Source organism: Girardinichthys multiradiatus, chromosome 23 (genome assembly GCF_021462225.1).
Source record: "Girardinichthys multiradiatus isolate DD_20200921_A chromosome 23, DD_fGirMul_XY1, whole genome shotgun sequence".
Taxonomy (NCBI): Eukaryota; Metazoa; Chordata; class Actinopteri; order Cyprinodontiformes; family Goodeidae; genus Girardinichthys; species Girardinichthys multiradiatus.
Genome location: NC_061815.1, coordinates 34,372,430 through 34,399,382, shown reverse-complemented (window position 1 = coordinate 34,399,382; position 26,953 = coordinate 34,372,430). Strand labels below are relative to the sequence as shown.

At 36.2% G+C, this 26,953-nt stretch overlaps 2 protein-coding genes across 6 annotated transcripts; both read left to right on the top strand.

Annotated features, from left to right (window-relative positions):
- The first annotated feature begins 5,703 nt into the window (after positions 1 to 5,703).
- Positions 5,704 to 10,433, top strand: LOC124860762. Of its 3 annotated transcripts, XM_047354317.1 has the most exons (6): positions 5,704 to 5,738; positions 5,869 to 6,195; positions 9,047 to 9,379; positions 9,486 to 9,605; positions 9,747 to 9,793; positions 9,886 to 10,433. In XM_047354317.1, the coding sequence occupies exons 2-6, from the start codon at positions 5,952 to 5,954 to the stop codon at positions 10,009 to 10,011; spliced, it is 870 nt and encodes a 289-aa protein (XP_047210273.1). In that variant the 5' UTR covers positions 5,704 to 5,738; positions 5,869 to 5,951; the 3' UTR covers positions 10,012 to 10,433. The 3 variants fall into 3 exon arrangements, with proteins under 3 accessions (XP_047210273.1, XP_047210271.1, XP_047210272.1); XM_047354315.1 differs by lacking the exon at positions 5,704 to 5,738 and having other exon boundaries at positions 5,770 to 6,195; XM_047354316.1 differs by lacking the exons at positions 5,704 to 5,738; positions 9,486 to 9,605 and having other exon boundaries at positions 5,770 to 6,195.
- A 6,782-nt stretch (positions 10,434 to 17,215) lies between these two features.
- On the top strand, positions 17,216 to 26,351 carry LOC124860775. 3 transcript variants are annotated; one of them, XM_047354340.1, is made up of 8 exons: positions 17,216 to 17,289; positions 17,419 to 17,478; positions 21,056 to 21,098; positions 22,512 to 22,595; positions 25,104 to 25,436; positions 25,543 to 25,677; positions 25,819 to 25,865; positions 25,967 to 26,351. In XM_047354340.1, exons 2-8 carry the CDS (start codon positions 17,473 to 17,475, stop codon positions 26,090 to 26,092), a joined length of 774 nt encoding a protein of 257 aa, XP_047210296.1. In that variant the 5' UTR covers positions 17,216 to 17,289; positions 17,419 to 17,472; the 3' UTR covers positions 26,093 to 26,351. The 3 variants fall into 3 exon arrangements, with proteins under 3 accessions (XP_047210296.1, XP_047210295.1, XP_047210293.1); XM_047354339.1 differs by lacking the exons at positions 17,216 to 17,289; positions 17,419 to 17,478; positions 21,056 to 21,098 and adding an exon at positions 21,807 to 22,138 and having other exon boundaries at positions 22,269 to 22,595; XM_047354337.1 differs by lacking the exons at positions 17,216 to 17,289; positions 17,419 to 17,478; positions 21,056 to 21,098 and having other exon boundaries at positions 22,171 to 22,595.
- Positions 26,352 to 26,953: the final 602 nt, after the last annotated feature.

The following is a 26,953-nucleotide window of genomic DNA, read 5'->3' as shown; positions in this document are numbered from 1 at the left end:
CTTGTGTTAGAGTTGCATTTGGGTGGTTGCTATGCAGACTGAGCAGGAACTTGTGTGCGTGTGGGGGAGTTCTGGGAAGAGGGCTTTTCGCACCCCAGCCAATCTTCGTGTCCTTGAGTACCAGATGTGGACGTGTGTGCTGTATCAGTATCTGGATAAACCAGTTTTAATCAGTAGAACTTGTATTTGTGAAACTGTGTGTCGTCACACCCACGATGCTGTAACATGAGTGTTTTTTTTCCTTTCTTTAATAAAAGGCTGTGTTCAGGCAGCAGCATCTCTGAGAGAATGGACTGTCAAAGATAACTAACTCACTTGTGTCTTCATTCATACCTTCTCTGAGTTTATCAGTGTGTCTAACTCTGACAGTTTTACTGTCTGTGAGAGTGATGAGATTATAATAATTAAATTCAATTCAAATTCAAAAATACTTTATTAATCCCAAAGGGAAATTAAATGTTGTTGTAGCTCATTATGAAGGTTTCTTCAAAGAGCCGTTGAAGATGCTGATGGCTGTGGGCAGGAAGGATCTCCTGTAGCGCTCCGTCTTACAGCAGGTCTGAAGAAGCCTCTGACTGAAGACACTCTGTTGTTGTAGGACAGTCTCATGAAGAGGATGCTCAGGGTTCTCCATAATGTTCTTCATTTTATGAAGAATCAGTCTTTCCACAATGATCTCCAGAGGTTCCAGAGAAGTCCCCAGAACAGAGCCAGCCTTTTTTATCAGCTTGTTGAGCTTTTTTACCAACTTGGTCAAATCGTATTTCAACCTGAAAAGACTTACAAATGAGAGAAACACAGAGATGGCAATTAGAGAATTTTATCAGCTGGTGTTTGTTTTCTTGTGGCGCTAAGACCCCGATGGAAGACACGGATGCTGATAATGGCATGAGCTTGAATAAACATCTTTGGGTTAGAATTAGAGAAGTCTTCCCTCCCGGGATCCTGATACTGGTGGTGGAGTGGAGGCCTGAGGAGATAAGGGAATTGGTAGGAGCTTGAAGCCTGATGGTGGAGATGGGGTGGAGTAGGTTCGAAGCTCAGTTGAAGAGCAGGAGATTCTGCATATGAAGGTCTTTTAAAGCAAAGCCTTGAGGGTGACTGGCTAAAGAGGATTGCGAACCAGAAGCTGGTTGGAACGGAGAAAGAAGTGGAGTAGTCAGACGGAGCCAGAAGTAGAGGTGAGTCTTCCAAGTTGAATTTTCGTCTAAACTCCATTTCACAAAAAAGCAAGTTTTCCATCTTTTGTTGTTGAACAGAAAATGCAAACCAATTAGGGTAAAAGAGTCCTTTCACAATAATTGTGGAGACTGATGGGAGGAAACAATTAACAACTGTTGTCATATTGTTCCTTGAATATGTTTGATGCAAGAATGATAATTTATTTTTATCACTCTTTGAAAACATAAACTGACATGTAATATGCCTTCAAACACTCTGGGAAAGCTCAGATAATGATTACATGGCTTTGTAAGCTTCTGATATTAATTCACAACATTTGAGTTCGATTGAGGCACACATGTAAATGTATTTTAAGCCAACACCTCAGACATGCTATTTCTTTACATGGAATAAACAAATAAAAAAGAAGCAATGTAAAAGAATTGTCGATCTTAACCAATTTCTGTTAATTCTTGGGGAACAATTGCCAGAGGCCTGAAGGTGCCAGGTGTCAGGTTCAAACAACCTAAAATACTTATAATCATCACAAAAAGAAGAGAAAGACAAAGAATTAGTTATTTTATTCGCTGCAAGGAGAATGGACAGAGATGTGCTTTCAGTTACAAATCTCCTACCGCTCTGAAAACCATCTGTCCGCACCTCTCTTTTTATTATCTTTGGGGGTTCCCTAGTTACAATAAACATTGCTGCTCTGAAGGGTGGGATAAACAGCTGCAACGTAAACAGGTCATAAACACCATTATCTTGTAACAACACACTTCCACAATCTCTCCCATCTTAAGATCAGTGTGTCTTCTGTTCAGCACAATCAGCCACTCTCTTTATGACCTCCTCAACTGTGACTGCTTCCTTCCCAGCTCCACCTTTGATTCTTGCCTGCAAACAAACTCATCACATCCTTACTCACACATACAGCATGAAAGGTTATAAAGATCAAATAGTAAAGTTAAAGAAAAGGAAAAACTATAAGATGAAAGGAAAAAATATAAGATAAAACTATATACAATTATTCCAACACCAGGTTTATCTGTTGAAATGATAAAATGCCAGTATAAACACCATGGAGCTGTCAGACCATAATACAGTGCAGGCAGGATTCTGGTTCTGTGATTCTGTGTTCCAAACATGAATGGGTTTTGGTGGGAAATGTGTTTACCATTTTCAGAACAAAAGCAGAAGATCATTCGACAGTGCTGGTTGAGGGTGGTCACAGAGTGTAATTATCTACAGTGGAACAAGTCCTCTTCAAAGACCTGTACAGGCCTTGTTACGTGTTTTGTTTTTGTTGCCCTCCTTCCGAGACTTCCTCCGCCTGCTCCATTTGTTTCGTCTTTGTCCACCTGTTTTTTTTTTTTCTTAAATTAGTCACAAGAGGAGGCCTTAATGTTCACAAAACAATTCACCAAATGGGTTTTGCACAAAAAATGTTTGTATTGCAAGAACTTAAACACGCGCAATGAAATTTGAAAGGTCCCTCAGACATGGCTTACTCTGTGAACAAAACGGTACAAAAAGCACCTTTCTTTTTGCAGCATCCCCATATGTCCAATATCTTTACAAACTATAGACACTCACCTTTCTAACAAGTCATAACTCGTCTTTCTAGCTCCTTCTTCGGTGATGTCATTTGTGTGCGTAGGCAGTGGCGTGCACAGACATTTTGGGGGGCAGGTGCTCAAGTGGAAAAAAAGGGCACCCTGTGCGGCACATGGAGCTGTCGGTTGCCTTTGTAGTGTGAGATTTATTACAGGCACAACATGAACATAATTTATATGTATTACTAAGCACCCCCAAAACAAACTGTCCTGTGGGTTGAAGGGAAATGACCACCTACGAAAAAAAACTCAAAACAAGAATGCATTTGACAAAATTCTCAAGATTAATAAGGTAACAAAATTATCATAGACTGATTTAAAGTTAGATTATTGATTTTCAACCTGAACTTCCTGAGTCAAATTTGAAACTTTTGTTATCCTTCATTTATTTTTATTTTTACACACTGAGCACAACGTGTTTGTCTTGACGATATTATTCTGTACTTTTATCACAAAATGTCTTCTGCACCAAATAACCTTATGTTGTAGCAAAGCAGGTTACACTGCCAAATTTACCAGGTAGGTCACACTAAATGAGTTATCTTCAGTAACCAGTGACCATTCTACAGCGTAAATCAACTATACTCAGAAAATGAGTTATAAAATCTTTATAGTCAAAATGAAACCAACATCAGAGAATATGATCATAAGAAGAATCATCTATACTTCTGCATGTAGCCAGTGTAATTTATGACAGAAATTATTCTTAGAGAATAAAAATTAATGACATTACAAGTCCTGAGAACTGATAAGATGTCTGCTATTTAGAAATTAAAAAACTCTGATCACATAATCATTTTTATACACACAGAAGTAGAAAATACAATTTAGCCTAGATGCCCCACATTTACTGAACTTTATTAAAGGTATTTTAGTTGTGTATGAATTGTAATGTTAACCAGCTCATTTGGCTATATTTGTAATAAAAAATAAATAAAAAAATGAGACAAACAGAAGTCATCATGGACCATTATAGCAAATGTAATACCAACATCTATGAGATAGATTTGAATTTATTTTTTTCTTCTAATTTAAACTAAGAGTTAAATCGTAGACATCCTCCTGGCGCCTGGTGGCGGCCATAGAAGACATAGCGAGTAAAGGTGCCATTGATTGGCCTGTTCTGTTTAGATAAAATGGTGGCAGGTGAAGTTTTAACTTTTTCATCTGAAGTTTAGGAAGCAAGTATATTTGTTTTGTTTGTTTCCTGGATGGTTAGCCGGCCTGCCGGCAGGGCAGGGCTCTATCTGACGGCGGAGGGAAGGAGAGAAGAGGTAAGCTGGACCAGCGCAGGTCCAACTCTCCGCTCCGCACACTGCCCGTCTCCGTTGAGAGACACACGAGGCGGGACACGGACGTGTATTGGCGAAGGGGTGGGGGAATTTCAAAACGTGGGTCACTGGTATTATAGGCGTTTAAATTCAGAAATTTTACCTTGGGCCCCACACTATACACTGTAAAAAAAAAAAAGATTTCAGGAGGGCACTTTTTTTTCCAAAGGATAAAAAGGGCAGGTGCTCTAGCACCACCTAGCGTCTATCTGTGCACGTCCCTGTGCGTAGGTCATGTGGTCTGGGTGCACCTGATCTGCAAATTATAGTCTGTTGGCTTCTAGCTTGCGCTCTGCTCCGTTAGCTTCCAGTAGTGTGTTATTTTTGAATAATCAATCACTTATAATGGCACAGAAGAGGATAATGATCAGTTTAGAAGTAATGGATGACATTTAACTGACCAGGGGTGGGGGGTGCTGCCCATATACATTTTTGCACATTTATAATATCTTTAATAATATATTTTCATAGAATACCTTTTTGCACATTGGTTTACATATTTTATCATTTATTATTCATTTTACAATTAAAATTCCTCCAATTGGAGACAAAGGATACAATTCAGCTCAATTTCATTTAGCAAGGCTCAAAGAATTTGATTTTTCTGTTGTTTAATCACAACATCAGTCAGAGTAACATTTGCAATAGTGGTTTCACTGAAAAAAAAAATTTTATTTTATATTTTACCTTTACACAGGTACCAAAAGTTTACATTTAGACTTTACAACTGTGGAACTATACTTAATTTTTGTAAGTTATGTAATTTCAGGCGAAAATTGGTCCAAAACCCCTTACGGCCTAACAGGTTAATGGAACCCACCTGTTTTTCATGTAGTTTTGTTAATCTTTGTTGGATTTAAGTCATGGTTGGATCGTCCATTGTATCTTCATTGCAGTCCCTGTTGTCATTCCTGGTTCCTGAGTGTTCTTTCATTTCCTGTAAGTTCATTTTTGCTCAATAAATGTACTCATCCACCATGTGCCTGCCAAAGTCCTGGTGCTGCTTTAGTCTTTCTCCACCACAAACTGTGACAGGGTTCTTTAATACAGTGAGACTCATAATGTCAAACTAAGTGGGGCAACAAGAACAACACCAGAAAAAACAGTTTAATAATTTTGATGGTTTTAAGATGTTGGACCTGACCAAGTATTTGTACTTAATGATTGTTTATTTCAAAACCTGAACATCTGTTAATCCTTGATTTCAAACCATCTGTGATCATAGTGTTGATGGAAGATGTAACAAAAACTAACCTGCTGGTGGCGCTAGTTATAAAACTGTGGGGCTAATAAACATTTTGCGATTTGTTCCCTGCACCAGACATTTGTATTATGTTTAGTTGAAACCTTGGTTCTACGTATATGTGGTCTTTAGCAAAGAACTATTAATAGTACAAACAAAACCCACAGATTCTAAAAAATAAATAAAGTCTCACCAATGAGAACAGGAGCACCAATGTACATTCAGGAAATGCCCTTTGATTGTAAATTCTGTGATAACCAATCAGAAGCATTTGACAGTGAGGACCTCCACACCTCCCACCAGCTATTTAGAGTACATACTGTCTGAGTAAAGACAGTGTCATCATGACTCTGTTATGGCTCACATTGTTACTTTTTCAACAAGGGCGTAAGTACTGTATACGTACGTTTTTTCATTCAACAATGTGAAATATGTAGTTCTGTTCAGTTCAATCTAATGTTGTTCTTTTTCATGTTGTCCATTTTGTTTCACGTGCTGCTTTTTTCCCCCAATGTAGATACTTTGGTTCCAGTGGTCACAGTGCAACCTGGTCAATCTGTGACTTTAACATGTGCTTTTAGTAGGAGATATCAGAGCAACATGTGGTATTACTGGTACAAGCAGAGTGCCGGAGATACTCTGGATTTAATCGCGATGCAGCAGAAAATGATAATCCCAAAATATGGGCCAAATTTCTCTGCTTCAAGATTCAGTGTAATTCACACTGGGGATAGCAGCAATCTTACAATTTTTTCAACAGTTCAAAAAGATGAGGGAATGTATCACTGTGCTGAAATGGACACACTTAAATCTACGTGGAGTGGGACTTACTTATCAATAAAAGGTAAGAAACTACCATCATTTTCTTCTTCCAGTAGTTTAGAAATGATTAAATTCACAAATTGACCAGTGTTTATCTTTACCTATAATCCAACTGAACATGATTATGTTACTGAAAGATGTGTAATCTCTAAGAGAAGCATGGTTCAGAGGGCAAAGAGGTATCCTGGTACAAAATCTTTCAGACAAGCAGAAAATGTTTCAGTATTCTAGCAACTGTAAGATACTTTTTTTCTGTTATTTTATCACCTCATATCCTCCAACAACATATAAAATGAATGCAGATAAAAAACTTAATTTGTTCTACTTTATGCATTGAAAGTTATATGTTTCCCATTATTTTTCTACTTCAAAAGAAATGACCACATTTAAGGGTATAATTGATAATCTAATGCACTACAGTGGGTTTAATTATAGTGAAAGTGGACCCTCTGTTATTTCTAATTTAACATTTAAATGATCTTGGCCCATATTCACAAAGAATCCTAAGACTAAAAGTATTTCCTAGAGACATCATTCTTAGAAAAATCTAAGAATGTCTCGATTCTAAGAATTTTCTTAGAATTTTACCTCAGTAAAATAAAAGTTATTCACAAAGCATCTTAGGCCTTCAGAGAGCTCCTAAAGTGAACAAATGTTAAAAATTTTAGTGAGCTTACTTTACAGTAAAATTATGAAATACTAATTCTGGTTATAGCGTAGATGACCCTCTAATAAAATCTGAAGAGATTGTGTTGTCACCTCTCATGGTTGTGGAGAAATAAATTCCTGAAAGTGGGACAAATGCATATAATGGTTGAGCATTTTGAGGTATTTTGACAAGATACTTCTCCAAAACTGTACAGTAAAATATTAAATATTTATTATTTCACATAAAACATGAATGTGAAAGTTGTAAAAATGTAATTAATATAAATGTTCTCTAGCTTACTTTTCTGTTTTCCTCTTATTTTCTCAACCGTTGCCAGGATCGGCATCCTTTCTGCTCCATTACCGTAATGCACCTTGTAAGCGCGATGCTAATCTTTAAGAGAGAGCTGGTGTCGGCTGACGTCACCGCGTATTTCTGACTGTCGGCTCACTTGACCGCAGTTTTCTTCTGTAGAGTTGATGTCTCCTCACTGAAGCAACGCTGCAAGCCCTGCAGTTCGAGCAGAAGTTCAGAGGTGGGGGGATCACAGTCTACGGCTTTAGTCAGCGCTAACCAATAGGGAAACGTCTTACAGCGCTCGTCTTTAGGCCCCGCCCAGGATGTTCATGTTTCCAGAACTCAAAATTCGTTGAGTTCAACCAAAAACAGAGAGCGTCAAAACCAAAAAAGCAAGACTCGTAACCAAAGATTTTAAAAGTTTATGTTTTGCAAATAACTTTTTTCTCTTCGTGAGAAAAAAATTAGTCATTTTAATCAAAAAAAGTTTTATCAAACAATTTTTTTTTCTCCCCAAAATAAAATATTCCATTAAAAAAAAAAAAAAAAACGTTACAACTCTGAAAGTTTTGATCACAACTTAATATTTTTTTACTGAATTTTTTTGTTTGACTGAATAATATTGAGACAAATTAACCTCCATACACCAGTAGGCTCTGCTTCTGTTCAGTTCAGTTTTCTCCAGCTATTTTCCTCCATTTTGTTTTGGTCATTTTACCAAAAGTAACCTCATTATACAAGGAGATCATAGTAAAATGCAGAATTTTAATATTAATATGAAATAGATGCAGTATGACCAATATGGTGAGTTTACTTAATAATAATCAAATCAAAATTATGAAGAGCATGTAAATAAGGTATGTTCAAACTTGTCGATGCTGTGTGACAATTAATTTCATTTTGGTAATTTATCATCATGATTTACACTTTTCTGAATCCAGTCAACAACCAATCACAGCTCTTAGAAGATCCCAGGAATAAATCTTCCTTTCAACACTCATCTCTTCTCCTGTAGCAGCATGCTCTGCTTCTGTTTAGTTCAGTTTTCTCCAGCTTTTTTCCTCCATTTTGCTTTGGTCATTTTAACAAATTTATCCTCTTAAATTTACACATTTCTGAATCCAGTCAACAACCAATCACAGCTCTTAGAAGACAGTGTCACAGCTAGCAACAGGGTCAACCACACCTCACTAAGACAGGAATTTCTTGCTTAGAATCGCTCTCAGCAGCGAAGTGAATCACTCTAAGCTAGGAGTCCTTGCCAAGAATTTTTAGGCTAAAATATGAGCTCTCTATGAGGACTTTGAGAATCTTTGTGAATACGAGCTCTGGTCTTTGCCCGGTTTGAAAATTAAGTAAATCTAAACTGTACAAAAACACACCAAAAATTTCAGTGCTCATTAAAAAAATGAAAGGAATAGAAAAGGTTGTGAAAAAACAACTTAAACCGAAATAAACCCTAAAATTGTACAAAAAAAAAAGAATTACATTTGAAAATTAAAATGAAATTTACCTGTGTTTTCTGTTAGCATGTCTTTTCTATTACAATCTTCTTTGCAATTTAAATGTTCTAATTTGTACAAAGTGACTACTTTATCAATTGTGTGCAAAACAACAAAACTGTACTGTGTTTAAATTAGTTTTTGTGTAGAACAAAAGTTGGCAAATGTTTATTTATTTCTTTAAACTGTTGAACTTAAACGGGTGCAAACTGTTTAACCTGACCTTATTTGTACCACACACATATCTCCGAGTGTTTCACATTTAATCTGCATGCTATGAAAATGATGTGACTTAATGTTTTTTTTTTTTTGTTTTATAACCAAATTTTACACATATAACCCTTTTTTTAAGGGTTACTGTAGTTTTAATATCTGAGTTTCTTTCAATGGTGCGCAAAGAAAATTTTTTACAATTTTTTCCACAGGAAACTCTAAGAGTACATCGACCTACACTGTTGTTCAGCAGCCGACAGTCTCACAGACCCTGCAGTGTTCACTCCTCTCTGACTCTGAGAACACAACCTGTTCAGGAGATTCCAGTGTGTTCTGGTTCAGGGCCAGATCAGATAAATCTTTTCCAGATGTTATCTACACTGAGGGGGAAAAAGCAGAAAATTGTGAGAAGAGATCTGATTCTCAGAAGAGATGTATTTATAACTTCTCTAAGAACGTCAGCTTCTCTGATGCTGGGACTTACTACTGTGCTGTGGCCACATGTGGACAGATACTATTTGGAAAGGAAAGGGACCCTCAAATCGGTATGACATTGTATAAATCTCTGGAGGTATTATACAAATGGCCAATATCATCATAACTAAATCAGTTCTGTTAGAGGGAATGACATGCGTTTTCTTTGTTTTCTAGATAAAACAAATGAAATTCATGTGGTGGTGGTCACAATAATCTGTTTGGTAATTTCTGTAACTGGTAACATTGTCTTCATCTGCTTACAAATACAAAAATCTGCATGTGAACGATTGAAAGGTTTGTTTTGATTACCCAATTATAAAATGTTTTTTAATGCAAGAAAGAAATTCTTATAATCCCTTGAACTAAAATAAAATAAACCTGATATGAACTGAAACTGAGTAATCATGGGGGTCACTATTTGTTCCATGTTTACAGAAAGGTCTTCTTCACAAAGACGCAACTGTAGCCAAAAAGGAAATGATGTAAGTCAACTAAGTCCCCTAAGTTGGTCGTTGTAACATTACATCTGAACATTACAAAATAACCTTTAAATGGAAATATATTTTCTGAACAGACTAAAGATGGACCTGATCTGAATTACGCTGCATTACATTTCTCAAATGGAAGAACATCAACAGGAAAGAAGGGAGAGTTGAGGACTGAAGAATGTGTGTATTCACAGGTTAAAAGATCAGTTTGAATATATGTTTGTCAACTTGTACATAAACTCTAATTTTGAGATTTTAGTGCATAATGTTACTGACACACAATTAAAAGTTGTGAATTTAATTAAAACTCGGAATAAAAGGCAGATGTGTAAAAAAAATAGGAGCACATTTCAATATTTTATTACGAGTTTGTCTTTATATAGTAGTATCCTTGAAAAATAAACCTGTTTGCTTCCTGTATGCGTGTGGAGTATATTACGTACACAAATTGAAAATAAAAATTGCATCATACCTCCATGCTGCTCTTTATTACATGATCATGTTTTGTCATGACTGTACCGTTTAATGTAAATCTAGTATTAATGTAAATCTAGTCTTGGCTAGATTTACCCTTTAATGTAAATCTAGCCAAGTGGTTTTGGCTGTAAAATTTAACTTTGCTAATTTGTTATATAAAAATTAAAAATGAAGCAGAAAAAAAAAAGTTTGTGTTCATCCATTTTGTGTTGACTGTGTTTATTCAAATCCAATTTTTCGTATTTCTCTAACAAAATTGGGACTGCTTTTATTATTACCAAGACTTCAAGTCATCATCCACCAGTGTTTGTTTCTTAATTTAATTTGCGTTCACTTTCTGATCATTCCTTGATTGTTTATTATGGTTGTGAAGCTCTTGCCATATCCGTTATTTCCTTTGTTATAATTTTCGTACTTATTTCTCTCGTGTTCTATTCTCTATGCATCTTGGTTTATGCTTCTATTTTATTGTAAGACGTGAGCCTCCTTTTGGTAGTTAGATTCTCTTGTTTTGACTTTTATTGAGCAGATGGTTGCCTATATCCAGCATCAGAGTTGGCAGGCCACATTGATGTTATAATAACCTGTGGTTTTTATGACGTTGAACCATTTGAGCAATTGTGTGTTGGTAGACGGGTGTGTCTTTGTGCCTGTGTGTGTTCCTGTGTAGCTGGATGGAAGTAAATTTCTGAAGAAATACGTATGTTTAACTTGAGTGGGTATGTGTGAGTGCGAGTTTCTCACTTGGAAGTATCGTGGGAATGATAGAAGGCCTGCAATCAACAGCACCTATGAGCAACAAAGGGCAGGTAGGCCTGGCTCCAGAAAGCAGCAGTCCCAGGGGGACAAACAAAAAGCATCACCCCAGTTCAGCCATATGCCAAGCACAGAAAGGCACAGGAGCAGCAGACCCCCACAAAATCTAATTTTGTGATGTCACCAAGAAGGCAAAGTGAGGGTCAGATTGGAACTTTATACTCTAGGCATGTTGGTAGGTCTTAATATACTTTACGATAAAAGCCATAGACAGGTGGACAGTGCCAGAGATCATCAACAGCTGTGCTGCTTAATTAAAGGGCTGACGATTGGAATATCTTTGATACAGATTTCCTTACACAGCATTTGTTCAATTCCTATCCTTAGACTGTGTAACACACATTAATATTTGTGTTGATAACAGATGGTTATAGCTATAATAAAGTTTGGGCCATCAGAAGATAAGGTTTGGCTTAATAATGAGGTGTTGGAAAGGTAAATAATAGACAAAATTTTGATTCGATGTTGTTACCAAATATTCAGAGATTTGGAAGAAAAAACAAAACAAACCCAATAACCCCAGTATTTACAATCTCCAGATAAATTAGGCTGATTCATGACAAAGTGCACTTAGAAATCTCAGCTGATTTAGCAGATTACCATACAAATTCAAAATAAATAACCCCCCCTCTACCAAAAGAACAAACAAGGAACTTTCAAAAAGATAGCTAATTGGAAGATGATTCACATCCTACACACAAGTACCATTTTTTCATTCATGACTGAATGGCCAAAAAGAAAGGAACCATTGCGTATAATGATAAAAAAATTCCAGAAATCAAGTGTTCATATAACATATAACAAGAACAGTCCAGGGAAATGGTTATAGTTCATAAACTGAATATCCAGATAAGAAAAATCCAGGAAAATAGTTGTAGTCCATATACTGAAGATGAGGTGAGTATATATGAGTGAAAATGAAGGGGAGAAAAAAAAAGAACAGGGCTCAAACACCTATCAGACCCGCAGGACCCAATGCTCAAGTCTGGTGAAGGTTTCTTTTGCTCCGGGTTTAGTAGCTCGCCATCAATTTACCCAACTGGGTGCACCTGGCCTGAATTTAATAAACAGAACCCATAATTTAATTATTATTCATAATTAAATTTGTTTCATGTGTACACATCTAATCAGTATAAAATATACTCTTAAATAATCCATATTTTCATAAATGTCAATATTTGAAAAAAGTTAAACAAATATACTTTAAGGTATATCAATAAATATGCATGCATTCCAATTAATTTACAAACATTCAATACATTTTACATTATGAACACTAGGTTTGCACACTAATTCAATAGAAGGCTATTAAAGCAGCCTCCACAGCAACAAGAAACAAAACAAATAAATAAAACAATAGTGGTAAATACAAAACTAATGCTAACAGCATCAAATTAGCAGACCATCTGATTGAAATACACCACAATAGTAACTACTAGCAACATGCTAGTAATATAAACAAATCCCAGCATTCCATGATGCCAGACGGCCACCGAAAACACCGGTAGTTGCCACCCCAAACATACAGTCTCACGCGTTTAACTTAAAAGTGCATTTGCTATACAACTTTAGCCAAATAAGCAGTCGTTTGAGAAGGACCAAACACATCAACTGCAGCAACTTCTCCCCCTCGCACTCCTAATTAGCGAGAAGTCACAGCAGCTTGTAAACATACCTTCTTCGCTGATACATGACTACAGTGTGTTCAAGTAACCGGGAGAGTGGGAAAATACAGTTTTTAACCTGGGTTACAACTGTCTGATGGATTTTTCCAAATCCTTAGTAAGATTTATTGTAAGATATGTGCAAGGTAATATTTACAAGAAATTGGGAGTTCCAATCCTCCTACATATTTAGCCTTTTGTAAAGTTTTTAAACCTATGCTTGGTGGTTTAGATGCTAATACAAAATTCATATGACAGAATCTAACCTTTTGAACCACGTCTATGGGGGTTTAACTGTGATCACAGAGAACATATAGTTTATTTTGTTTATTTTAATTTCAGAGACTCTTCCGGTGAGTGACAATGGGAGAGTTCTCCACCGTAAGAGGTCGTCTTTTATTAATTTGAGTAATGGGGTATAATTTAATTGTGTCAGCTCATTTAGCCTGTTAGAAAAATTGATTTCCAGGTACCTGATGTTTCTAATCTGTAAAGAAATGGTTAAAGAGATGAATATCAGAAGATATAGGAAGGACCTTTGACTTGTTTCAATTAATAGAGTAATCTAAAATTGTTAAGAACTTATTCATTAGGTTTGTTGTCTCTCTTAGAGATAGGACTGCATTTTCCAGAAAGAGCAGCACATCATTAGCATATAAACACATTTTTAGGTTAATGTCTCTCTGAAAGAGGGGCTTGCATTTTCCAGGAAGAGCAACACATCATCAGCATATTAACAAATTTGGTGAATTCTATTAGCTGTTTGAATTCAGTAAATAGGTTTGCTTTCACAAATTGCAGCAAACAGTGGTTCAATGAATTTAGAGTGGACAGCCCTGTCTAATGGCTCTCTCAAGACTGAATCTCTGAGAAATCCACTCATTTGTCTTTACATAAGCATTAGGTAAGCTATATAGTAATTTGAATCATGACAAAAAATATGTCCAAATACAAATTCATGTAAAGGTAACAAAGATAAATGTCCAATTAACTTTGTCAAGGGGAGTCAGGTTTAGCCTAAACTGGCTCAGTTATGGTTGAAGTCCAAACACACCCTCCATTTCTGCTACCTGTATGACCCCTTCTCTTTTCCAATGGTTATAATCAGTCTGACAGAGAAAGGTATCCCAATCCTTGTGGTTTTTAGTATAACAATGGCCAGCAGTGGGACCCTTTGTGGGGTTCCTTGAGACGACATTGTTGAATTAAGCGCAGTTTAACTAAATAATCTGAACTGAAACTTTCTGTGTAGTTATGCTGCTATAGGATTAGGCTGCTGGAGGACATAATGACCATTTTCACCCTCTTCGCTACATTCTCACACTACTCTCCAATTTTGCATTATTTGCTGTTATTTCAGCTTTTAACTTTGTTCTCTCTCTTTTCTCTTCCTAGAAGCTACACCTGGCCTGACTCTGTGTCTACCTGTGACAACTTTCTGGAGAGGGGCATTGTCCGAGCTTCTGCTGGCAACAACTTAATGCTTACCTCTACCGATGATCCACATGGCCCTGTCTTTCAGTGTTTAACCCTTTCTTTCTCCTAGACATGGCGATTGACTGAGCTTAACTGTAACTAACTCTATGTGCTCTCTTTCAGACTCTAACCTTGAAAACTGGCTCAGAGTTTATCTGTTCATTCTTTCTAGGTGAAACGACTAAAGGAGCTACATCCATTAACATTTACTTTTCCTTCCCATTGAAAGGACTCCTGGATCAGTGCTTCTTTGTTCTCTTTGTGTCTCTGCTCTGTTCTCTCTAACCTCCAGCCGGTCGTGGCAGATGGCCGCTCACACTGAGCCTGGTTCTGCTGGAGGTTTCTTCCTGTTAAAAGGGAGTTTTTCCTCTCCACTGTCGCTACATGCATGCTCAGTATGAGGGATTGCAGCAAAGTCAACGCCAGTGACTGTCCACTGTCTCTATGCTCATCTGGGAGGAGTGAATGCTGCTGACTGGATGATATCTGCTGGGTTTCCTTAGACAGAAAAACTTTTTATCCAATTTGAATAAATAACTAACTGACTGCACTGTTCAATGGTTAGGACTAATTGGAATGTATGTACCTGACTTTTATGAAGTGCCTTGAGACAACATTTGTTGTAAATTGACGCTATATAAATAAAACTGAATTGAATTGAATCAAAAGTGTTGTCTGTATCTACTGAAACATTAAACCGCTTTTATTTTGGATGTTACAATAGTCTATTAGACTGATGAGTCTTCTTGTGATATTTGTTGCTTAACGATATTTAATATTTCTGTGACCACCCGTTGGAAGGTGGGGGCGAGCAGTGGCAGCACTTTGTAGAATTCTGCAGGGAAGCCATCAGGTCCAGGAGCTATGTCATTAGGCATACTTATAACTGTCTTGTGGAGTTCACTTGCTGCTAAAGGTCATTCTAGAGCCTTTTTCTTTTCCTAATTTAATTTAGAAACGTTGATCTCATTAAAAAAATTATCTTTGTCAGAGTTGTAACAATCAGTATTATTCAAGTATTAATTTTTGTAAAAATGTCAACAACAAAAAATAGTTTATTTAGGATCATTAGTCGGCATTTTGTTACTGTCACTTCTTGTTGAAATTGTTCCATTTCTTTCTTGGACTGAAACTTTCTTTTTAATTGATTTTGTAGAGGTTGGTTGTTGTAGAACCCTCAAACAGCATGAAAACCAGAGGTTGTGAAGATGCCCATAAGAAGAATGGCCACAACAAGCTTCAGTAGTTTTCCAGAGCTCTGAATATTTTCCTCTTAATGTTTAAGAAGATTTTTACAAAAGGTCTTACCAGTTACAGATTCTGGCACCAGGGTCACAGCATCTGCAGGTCAGGCAGGAACGCAGCTTGTTCATCAGCAGTCCTCTCAATTATCCTAAAATTCTGCATAAATAGCCACAGACACCAGCACTGGTCTACCTTAGGGGTTTTCACCTGTGCATTTTTTTCAAAACTATACAATTTGCTTTTAAATTACTTTCAGAAACAACATACATCTGACTACCAACTAATACAGATTAAATAATATACAAAACAAACAAGAGTCAAACGAAAACTAAAGTTTCTGTCCACTTCAGCCCTCATCGTGAGCCCACTGGTCTGCCCCGATGAGGAGGATAATGAGGGAATTCGCTAAAGGTGAAGTCATTAGGCTGTCATGTGTGCACTTCATGAAACCTGCATTCAGGATGTTGAGAGCTTAGAGGTCTTCAAAATAAAAGCATTACAAAAACAAACTTCCTGTTAGTCAATGTAATGTTCTTCACCTTAGCGAGTGATGCTTTACAGCACCCTCACAGACGTGCAAGTCAAGTCTGCTAAATTTACTATGATCATAGTTCTCCAACCACAATCTCTGTATGTTCTTGTCTTTATTTCATTAGGTCCCTTATTATTTTCTTAAGTTATAATATATTTTTTTTCTTATGTCATTTAAAAAAAAAAAATTTTCTGGGATTCAGCATAGGTTGGTTCTAAGTCTTATTTTCTCTTTTAGTTCCACTTCAGTTGCCTTATCTTTTTTTTCCTATATGATAAATAAGAAATTGTTTTCCCACAACTTTTGCTGCCTCACAGAAAACATTATTTATTTTAGTCCGTCCACATTCTCTTCACCTGATGAAATCTTCATCTTTAAGTAATGCTGTCAGAAGTTTTACAGGTGGTGTTAATGTTTTTTCCATTACCATCATTGTTACTGGTGTGTAGTCACTTAAGGAGATGAAATGAATTTGTGCCCCTCATACCTCCTTCCTAACAGAGTTGCTGATTAGAAATATATTATATTATATTACATTATATTATAAATACATATTTAGTGGGAATAAATATGAAAGAAATAAGGGACAGGAAAAATAAAATGGTTGGAAATTCACTTGAATTAAATAATCAATTGAAAAATACACAGTTCAAGAAAGAAAGTATTTTTGAACAATTTTGTTTTTAATAAAAAATAAGTATAATGCCACAGATATTTTTCTATCTGATAATCGATTACTTATTAATGAAATCTCTTCTTTTTATTTTTTGTTTCATTTCATGGCACATTGATTTATATGTCAAGCTGATTTTTGGCACAGTAATAATTTTATTGCGTCATTTATTTATTTATGTATGTATTCTTATTTATTGCAGTATTGGTCCTCCATATTTAGGTAGAGATATCTTGTCATAGGCTGGGTTTTTGAAAAAAATGTGACGATTAAACAATTTTTGCTAGAACATCCCACAGAACTGTACCCGGTTAAATTTCTGACAAGCTGTCTAAAGTTAGGTTGTTTGCCTTCTGCATGGTAATATTGCAAATTGATCTAGTCAGCTGCTAATTTGAATATTTAAAACAAAGAGGGTATGTATTGCTTATTTTAACAATAAGTTGTGTTATGGTAAGGTTGTTAAAACTGTTGCTTAGCAGCAAGAAAATCCAGGGTTCAAATCCTGGCCAGGTTCTTTCTGTGTGGAGTTGGCAGGTTCTCTCCATGCATGCATGGATTCTCTCTGGGTACTCAGATGTCCTTCCACAGTCGAAAAAAAAGAAGGGTTAAGTTGATTGGTGTCTTTCACTTTCTGTTAGGATTTTACGTAAAACTGACAAAATTGTGCTTATGTTTGAGCTAGTGAGTGTGTGCATAGTTGAGTTGCTCTGTGATGGACTGGTGATGTGTTCAGGGTTCATCAATTGACTGCTGTTGATAGGCACCATCAAGGATTCAGCAGACATATATGGAAGTATGTGTTTCAAAGGCAGGGAAGCTTTTGTCATATTGTTTCTTGTATTTGTTTGAATGACAATTTAGTTTTATTACTCTTTAAAAACATAAGTTGCCATATAATATGCCTTCAAACAATCTGGGAAAGCCCAGATAATGATTACATGGCTTTTGAGTTTGATTGAGGCACACATGTGAATGTATTTTAAACCAACACCTCAAACATGCAATAGCATCAAAAAATTAAAAGAAGCAATGTAAAAAGAATTGTGGACCTTAACCAATTCCTGTTTATTCTTGTGTACAATTGTCAAAGGCCTGAAGGGGCCAGGTTCATCTGTTCAAATGATCACATGCCAGTATTAACACCATGGAGATGTCCAACCATCACATTGTGCAGGGAGGAGAGAGGTTCTGTGTTCCAAACATGAATGGGTTTTGGTGGGAAACGTGTTTACCATTTTGAGAAGAAAAGCAGAAGATCTTTCGACAGTGCTGGTTGAGGGTGGTCACAAGGTGTAATTATCTACAGTGGAACAAGTCCTCTTGAAAGACCTGCGAGGGCCTTGTTACGGGTTTTGTTTTTGTTGCCCTCCTTCCGAGACTTCCTCCGCCCGCCCCGTTTGGGTTGTTTTTTGTTTCGGCTTTGCCTGTTTTTTTTCTCTTAAATTCGTCACAAGAGGAGGCTTTAATGTTCACAAAACAATTCCAAAATGAGTTTTGCACAAATCTTTTTACAGGAACTCAAACACGTGCAATAAATTAAAAAAGGTCCCTCAGACATGGCTTACTCTGTGAACAAAACGGTACAAAAATCACCTTTCTTTTTGCAGCTTCGCCACATGTCCAATATCATTACAAACTCACATTTCTAAGAAGTCATAACGCGTCTTTCTAGCTTCTTCGGTGATGTCATTTGCGTGCGTAGCTCATGTGGTCCGGGTGCACTCTGATCTTCAAATAATAGTCTGCTGGCTTCTAGCTTGCGCTCTGCTCCGTTAGCTTCCAGTAGTGAGTTATTTTTGAATAATCAATCACTAATAATGGCACAGAAGACGATAATTACCGGTTTGGAAGCATTGGATGACATTTTATGGACCAGTGACATGGAAATGTAATGTGCTGTGTCGAGAAGGATAACGATGATGAAGGTTAGCTTCAGGAAGGGAGGAGTTCTGTTTCATGAGAGAGTTACAGAATGGGGGTATGCAGCCCATATATATTTTTGCACATTTATAATATCTTTAATAATATTTTCATAGAATACTTTTTTGTGCACATTTGTTTACATATTTTATCATTAATTATTCATTTTTTTATAAAGTTCCTCCAATTGGAGACAAAAGGATATAATTCAACTCAATTTCTTTCCATTATATTGATTTGGTACATTTTGATGATACACAATGTAAATGTCAAGACTATGTCATTGCAGAAGTCGTCCTACAACAGAAATCACCACTTCTTTTGACCAGATTCACTTTTATATGATGAAAAGCATATTTGGCACAAATTGTGTAAAAATTTCACTTTGCCCACTAAAACCTTTGCAGAACAAATATGTTTCAACTGATTCAGCCCAGAGCTGCAGTTACAGTCAAGATGTTAATGAATACCACCCAAGGCTTCTCCTAGGATTTCAAAATGCTTTTCGTGATGTTTTGCGATGTTCATTTAGTGAAATATTTAGCGAGGCTCAAGAAATTTGATTTTTTTCGTGGTTTAATCACAATAACATCAGACAGAGTAACATTTGCAATAGTTGTTCCACTGGAAAAAAATATTTTTATATTTTACCTTTACACAGGTACCAAAAGTTTACATTTAGACTTTACAACAGTGGAACTATACTTAATTTATTTAAGTTATGGATATTGGTCCAAAACCCCTTAGGGCGTAAACTGTTAAGCCCTAAGGGGTTTTAGAGCAATTTCTGCTTGAAATTACCTACCTTAAATAAATCAAGTATAGCTCCACAACTACAAGGACTACATGCAAACCTTTGGTACCTGTGTAAAGGTAAGACATAAACGAATATGTTTTAGTGGAACCACTGTTGCAACCGTTACTATGCCTGATTTATTCATGATTAAAACACAGAAGATTTTCTGTTTTTCGGCCCTTGCCTTAATTTTGTTCTAAATAAACATTGCAAAACACCATGAAAATCCTTTGGAAATCCAAGGAGAACCCCCAGGTTGTATTCATCAACATCTTGGCTATAACTGCAGCAAATTTGGACTGAATCAGTTGAAGCATTTATGTTCCACAAAGGTTTTAGTGGGCAATGTGGCAGGCGGAGCTGGGATTTTGGCACAATTTAGCCAAATGTGTTTTTCACCTCATAAAAGGGAATCTGGTGAAATAAAAGTACTGATTACCATTGTAGGATTCATTGTGCATACGACATAGCCTTTGGGCATGACATTTACCCTGTGTATCATCAAAATGTATCATTGTGCACAGCATAACATCAATTTAGTGAATAAAAAACAAGTTGAATTGTATAGTTTTGTCAGTTTTGAAAACAAGAATTTTCAATGAAAAACAATGTCAACAAATGTGCAAAAAGCAGTTATGTATAAAAAAATATAGAAATAGAAATATAAGCTGTAAAAATATAGAAATTGATTAGTTCATAGCTAAGTTTTCTGTTCACAAGATGATAAATTATTTGCTACTGTACTCCAAAAATAGACAAATAACACAAAATAGCAATGTTATAAAACAGTAGAGTAATTGGTAAAGTGTAAATAATAAAACAGCTTCAGATTGGGGGAGGGACGCCATGTAATATAAAGACGTTTGAAATAAAAAGTAATGGTATTACTTACTTATGAATCGGGTGAATGAGAAGAAGTTGCTCATCATCTTCCTCATCAAACTCCACAGCTGTATCTGAAGAATCCACTATGTCAATATCGCTCAACCTGTTAATTTCCCCCAACGCTTCGAGAGCGGTCATCTGCCTCTTCTGCGCCATTATTATAAAAGAAATCCAAGAAAAGAAAACACAGCCGAAGCAGAACAACAAGCTGACTTGGACTACAGCTGTGCGTAATAATGCCTGTGCACAAAGCAGCTGAGAATGCCGATTTTATAACCTGCGTTGCGCACGGAAATTACGCCACAGGAAAACGTCGAGCAAACACGTGACATACCTCATTCGTAAGGTGGGGGTCTCTAGTTTCCGTACATACTGGTCAAGTGGGGGCGGACCATACTATGTTTGTGTACAAAAGCATATTCCCAAAAGAAACACCACTTCCAGTTGGACCTTAAAACAACTTCCTGTGTTTTTAAAGTGCTGTAAAACCGAAAGAATGTGTAAAACAAATTTGATGACTTGATTTATCAATATTAAAGCCTCCTTTTCCGAGATATTTAGAAAAAACGAAATGTAACCGTGTTTTACGGCTGGAGAAAAGTGGGCAGGGCTTAACCGTCCCGGAGCTACCGGGATCCTCGGGCTTAAGGGGCTTAACAGGTTATTTGAACCTACCTGTTTTTCATGTAGTTTTGTTAATCTTTGTTGAATTTAAGTCCATGTTTTTTGCTCACTCGTGGTTGGGTCATCCATTGTATCTTCATTGCAGTCCCTGTTGTCATTCCTGGTTCCTGAGTGTTCCTTCATTTCCTGTAAGTAAATTTTTGCTCAATAAATGTACTCATCCACCATGTGCCTGCCAATGTCCTGCTGACGCTTTGGTTCTTCTCCACCACAAACTATCACAGGGTTCTTTAATACAGTGAGACTCATAATGTCAAACTAAGTGGAGCAACAAGAACAACACCAGAAAAAACTGTTCAATAATTTTGATGGTTTTAAGATGTTGGACCTGACCAAGTCTTTGTACTTAATGATTGTTCTCTCAAACTCCCAGTCGGTCATGGCAGATGGCCGCTCACACTGAGCCTAGTTCTGCTGGAGGTTTCTTCCTGTTAAAAGGGAGTTTTTCCTCTCCACTCTCGCTACATGCATGTTCAGAATGAGGGAATGCTGCAAAGTCAACGCCAGGGACTGTCCACTGTTTCTACATGCTCATCCGGGAGGAGTGAATGCTACAAATTTCTGTCTCGATGCAATCTGCTGGGTTTCCTTAGACAGAAAAACTTTTTATCAATTTGAATAAATAACTAACTCTGACTGCACTGTTCAATGGTTAGGATTAATTAGAATGTATGTACCTGACTGTTGTGAAGTGCCTTGAGACAACATGTGTTGTGAATTGGCGCTATATAAATAAACTGGATTGATTTCAAACCATCTGTGATCATAGTATTGAACAAAGATGTAACAAAAACTAACCTGCTGGTGGCGCTAGTTGTAAAGCTGTGGGCCTCATAAACATTTTGCGATTTGTTCCCTGCACCAGACATTTGTATCATGTTTGTCTGAAACCTTGGTTCTACGTATGTGTGCTTTAGCAAAGAACTATTAATAGTACAAACAAAACCGACAGATACTAAAAAATAAAGTCTCACCAAAGAAAACAGGAGCACCAATGTACATTCAGGAAATGCCCTTTGATTGTAAATTCTGTGATAACCAATCAGAAGCATTTGACAGTGAGGACCTCCACACCTCCCACCAGCTATTTAGAGTACATACTGTCTGAGTAAAGACAGTGTCATCATGACTCTGTTATGGCTCACATTGTTACTTTTTCAACAAGGGCGTAAGTACTGTATACGTACGTTTTCTCATTCAACAATGTGAAATATGTAGTTCTGTTCAGTCCAATCTAATGTTGTTCTTTTTCATGTTGTCCATTTTGTTTCACGTGCTGCTTTTTTTTCCCAATGTAGATACTTTGGTTCCAGTGGTCACAGTGCAACCTGGTCAATCTGTGACTTTAACATGTGCTTTTAGTAGGAGATATCAGAGCAACATGTGGTATTACTGGTACAAGCAGAGTGCCGGAGATACTCTGGATTTAATTGCGATGCAGCAGAAAATGATAATCCCAAAATATGGGCCAAATTTCTCTGCTTCAAGATTCAGTGTAATTCACACTGGGGATAGCAGCAATCTTACAATTTTTTCAACAGTTCAAAAAGATGAGGGAATGTATCACTGTGCTGAAATGGACACACTTAAATCTACGTGGAGTGGGACTTACTTATCAATAAAAGGTAAGAAACTACCGTAATGTTCTTCTTCCAGTAGTTTAGAAATTATTAAATTCACAAATTGACCAGTGTTTATCTTTGTCTAAAATCCTGGACATGATTATGTTACTGAAAGATGTGTAATCTCTAAGAGAAGCATGGTTCAGAGGGCAAAGAGGTATCCTGGTACAAAATCTTTCAGACAAGCAGAAAATGTTTCAGTATTATAGCAACTGTAAGAACAATTTCTTCTATTATTTTATCGCCTCATATCCTCCAACAACATACAAATTTAATGCAGATAAAAAACCTAATGTTTTCTACTTTATGCATTGAAAGTTATATTTTTCCGATTATTTTTCTACTTTAAAAGAAATGACCACATTTAAGGGTATAATTGATAATCTAATGCACTACAGTGGGTTTAGTTATGGTGAAAGTGGACCCCCTGTTATTTCCAATGTAACATTTAAATGATCTGGGCCCATATTCATAAAGAATCCTAAGACTAAAAGTATTTCCTAGAGACATCATTCTTAGAAAAATCTTAGAATTTCTCGATTCTAAGAATTTTCTTAGAATTTTACCTCAGTAAAATAAAAGTTATTCACGAAGCATCTTAGGCCTTCAGAGAGCTTCTAAAGTGAACAAATGTTAAAGGTAGTGAGGAGGACTTTTAGTGAGCTTATAAGTGTCTTAAGCAGGCAAGGGGGTCCAAGAGAAACGAAAGATATTCTTCGTACAATGAACAGCGAATTCATAAAACGCTACCGGCTTGACCGCTCGGGGATCCAACCCTTTAATAGTTGGGTAAATGAGCACAAAAGCTTCTCTAACAATCATACAATTATTAATATAGAGATGGGATAAACTTTATCATCAACCTAGGGGGAAATTAAATAGTTTATTTCAGTGGCAGGACAGATTAAAGTTGCACCTCTAGTAAGGTAATGTTATAAAGGATAAATAAGCAATAGAAAAAATAATGAATAACCATGAATGAAAAGTGCACAAAATTACAAACAATATCATACAGAATTATTTAAGTATTTACAGACTGTAAAATGCTTTCAAAAAATACATTTGGAAAAAAAAAAAAATAACCCAGGAAAAACAAATACATAAATACTATCTCTAGGCAACCGTACAATAATCTAAACTCTATATACAGAGAAGGAAAATGTAAATGAGGTGAATAAGAATTTGCTGTATTATACATGATGATGTCAGCAGCCTAAACCTAAATAGTCATCTACCACGCTCCCCATCTGTGGAGATGTTCTCTGGTGTGCTGCTACCTCCTCTCTAGCTTCTGATTGCAGCAGGTACCAGAGCTGCTCACATTCCAGGCTGGTGCTGAAAGCAGAGGGAACGATGCATTGATCTGCTGGGAATGCCTGTTTGTTTGCTTCGTGATCCCAAGAATAAATATTCCTTTCAACACTCATCTCTTCTCATGCAGCAGCATGCTCTGCTTCTGTTTAGTTCAGTTTTCTCCAGCTCTTTTCCTCCATTTTGCTTTGGTCATTTTAACAAATTTATCCTCTTAAATTTACACATTTCTGAATCCATTCAACAACCAATCACAGCTCTTAAAAGACAGTGTCACAGCTAGCAACAAGGTCAACCGCTCCTCACTAAGATTTCTTGCTTAGAATCGCTCTCAGCAGCGAAGTGAATCACTCTTAAGCTACGAGTCCTTGCCAAGAATTTTTAGGCTAAAATATGAGCTCTCTATGAGGACTTTGAGAATCTTTGTGAATACGAGCCCTGGTCTTTGCCAGGATTGAAAATTAAGTAAATCTAAACTGTACAAAAACACACCAAAAATTACCCCACTCATTAAAAAAATTAAATGAATAAAAAAGGTTGTGGAAAAACAACTTAAACCAGAAAACCCCTTAAATTGTACAAATATATACGTATATATAAAAATTACACCTGAAAATGTTAATGAAATTTACATTTACAATCTGTAATTTTTATTTTCTAATTTGTAAAAAGTGACAACTTATCAATAGTGTGAAAAACAACAGAACTACTGTGTTTAAATTAGGTTTTGTGTAGGATGAAAGTTGGCACATTTTAAAATCACTGAATGAAATGTATATGTATATATATATATTTTTATTTCTTTAAACCGTAGAACTTAAACGGGTGCAAACTGTTTAACCTGACCTTATTTGTACCACACACATATCTCTGAGTGTCTCACATTTAATTTGCCTGCTATAAAAATGATATTACTTTTTGTTTCGTTTTTTTTACAACATTTTATTCATATAACCGTTTTTTCAAGGATGACTATAGTTTTAATATCGGAGTTTTTTTTTTTTCCAATGGTGCACTAAGAAAAATGTTTATTTTTTCCACAGGAAATTCTAAGAGTACATCGACCTACACTGTTTGTTTTTTTTTGTTTTATAACCAAATTTTACACATATAACCCTTTTTTCAAGGGTTACTGTAGTTTTAATATCTGAGTGTCTTTCAATGGTGCGCAAAGAAAATTTTTTACAATTTTTTCCACAGGAAACTCTAAGAGTACATCGACCTACACTGTTGTTCAGCAGCCGACAGTCTCACAGACCCTGCAGTGTTCACTCCTCTCTGACTCTGAGAACACAACCTGTTCAGGAGATCCCAGTGTGTTCTGGTTCAGGGCCAGATCAGATAAATATTTTCCAGATGTTATCTACACTGAGGGGGAAAAAGCAGAAAATTGTGAGAAGAGATCTGATTCTCAGAAGAGATGTATTTATAACTTCTCTAAGAACGTCAGCTTCTCTGATGCTGGGACTTACTACTGTGCTGTGGCCACTTGTGGACAGATACTATTTGGAAAGGAAAGGGACCCTCAAATCGGTATGACATTGTATAAATCTCTGGAGTTATTATACAAATGGCCAATATCATCATGACTAAATCTGTTTTGTTAGATGTAATGATATACTTTTTCTTTGTTTTCTAGATAAAACAAATGAAATAAATGTGCTGGTGGTCACAATGGTCACAATAATCTGCTTGGTAATTTCTGTAATTGGTATTGGTAACATTGTTTTCATCTGCTTCCGAACACAAAGATCTGCATTTCAACGATTGAAAGGTTTGTTTTGATTTCTGATTTATATAAAGATTTTTAATACAAGAAAGAAATTCTTATAACCACACGAATTAAAATAAAATAAACCTTATATGAACTGAAACTGAGTAATCATGGGTGTCACTGTTTGTACCATGTTTACAGAAAGCTCTTCTTCACAGAGGAGATGCAACTTTAGCCAAAAAAATTATGTAAGTAATGACTAAGTCACCTAAATTCATAATTTTAACACTAAACATTACATCTGAACATTGCAAAATCACTTTTAAATGAAAATGTATTTTCTGAACAGACTAAAGATGGATCATATCTGAAATTCGCTGCATTGCATTTCTCAGAAGGAAGAACATCAACATCAAAGGAGAAGAGAGAGTTGATGACTGAATGTGTGTATTCACCAGTTAAAGGGTTATTTTAAATATATGTGTGTCAACTTGTACATAAAACTCAAATTCTGAGATGCTAGTTTATACTGCTACTGACACACAATTAAAAGTTGTGGATTCAGTTAAAACTGAATAGAAGGAAGAAGTGTAGAAAAAGGAGTGTATTTTTAATGTTTTATTATGAGCTTGCCTCCATACTGTAGTGTATTCGAACAATTAAACTTTTGGGGTTCATGTATTTATGTGGAGTTCATTAAGTACACAAGTTGTAAATAAAAACAGCTCTATGTATATGCATCTTTCTGATTTTCCACTCTAAATTTAAATAACTGGGAAAATTGTGGCTTCTCTTATGCATTTCAATTTTATTAACAAGACTTTGTCACATCTGTTTGTTTTTTTATTTTATTAGTGTTGACTTTCTGATCATTCATAGATTGTTTATTTTAGTTGTTAATGTCTTGCCATATTAATTATTTCCTTTGCGTTAAATTTCTCACATTTCTTGTATTCTTGTTAGGTATTATTTAGTCAACTCAGAGGTAAGAACGATACAGTCATAGTTACTTGCAGCAAGGGTAGCCCACTTTGCAGTGAAACTACAAAGTTTTTGACACCCTATCTCTTTATTTATATGCACAGTTCAACAGACAGTTCAGACAGGGTGTGTGTGTGTGTGAGACGGAAAGGAGGCTGGTTCTCACAAAGATAACAATGATCTCACACACACAGGGAGGAAGGCATAGTGCAGGTGCCTTGCAACACAAAGTTTTTACATGAGTGATAACAAGTTTTTGCACCCATCCAACAGTCCCTCCTTTTATCACAAGTAAAAACATTTAATATAAAAACGAATAAGAAAAATACTTTGTATGAGCGAAAACCCACGGACG

Bases quoted from the DNA above. Each gene is read 5' to 3' on its own strand.
- LOC124860775 (XM_047354337.1), top strand. From the start codon at position 22,208: ATGTTGTTCTTTTTCATGTTGTCCATTTTGTTTCACGTGCTGCTTTTT. The intron at 25,437-25,542 runs GTATGACATTGT...TTTGTTTTCTAG, and splicing joins GGAAAGGGACCCTCAAATCG to ATAAAACAAATGAAATAAAT. The intron at 25,678-25,818 runs GTTTGTTTTGAT...CCATGTTTACAG, and splicing joins TGCATTTCAACGATTGAAAG to AAAGCTCTTCTTCACAGAGG.
- LOC124860762 (XM_047354315.1), top strand. From the start codon at position 5,808: ATGTTGTTCTTTTTCATGTTGTCCATTTTGTTTCACGTGCTGCTTTTT. The intron at 9,380-9,485 runs GTATGACATTGT...TTTGTTTTCTAG, and splicing joins GGAAAGGGACCCTCAAATCG to ATAAAACAAATGAAATTCAT. The intron at 9,606-9,746 runs GTTTGTTTTGAT...CCATGTTTACAG, and splicing joins TGCATGTGAACGATTGAAAG to AAAGGTCTTCTTCACAAAGA.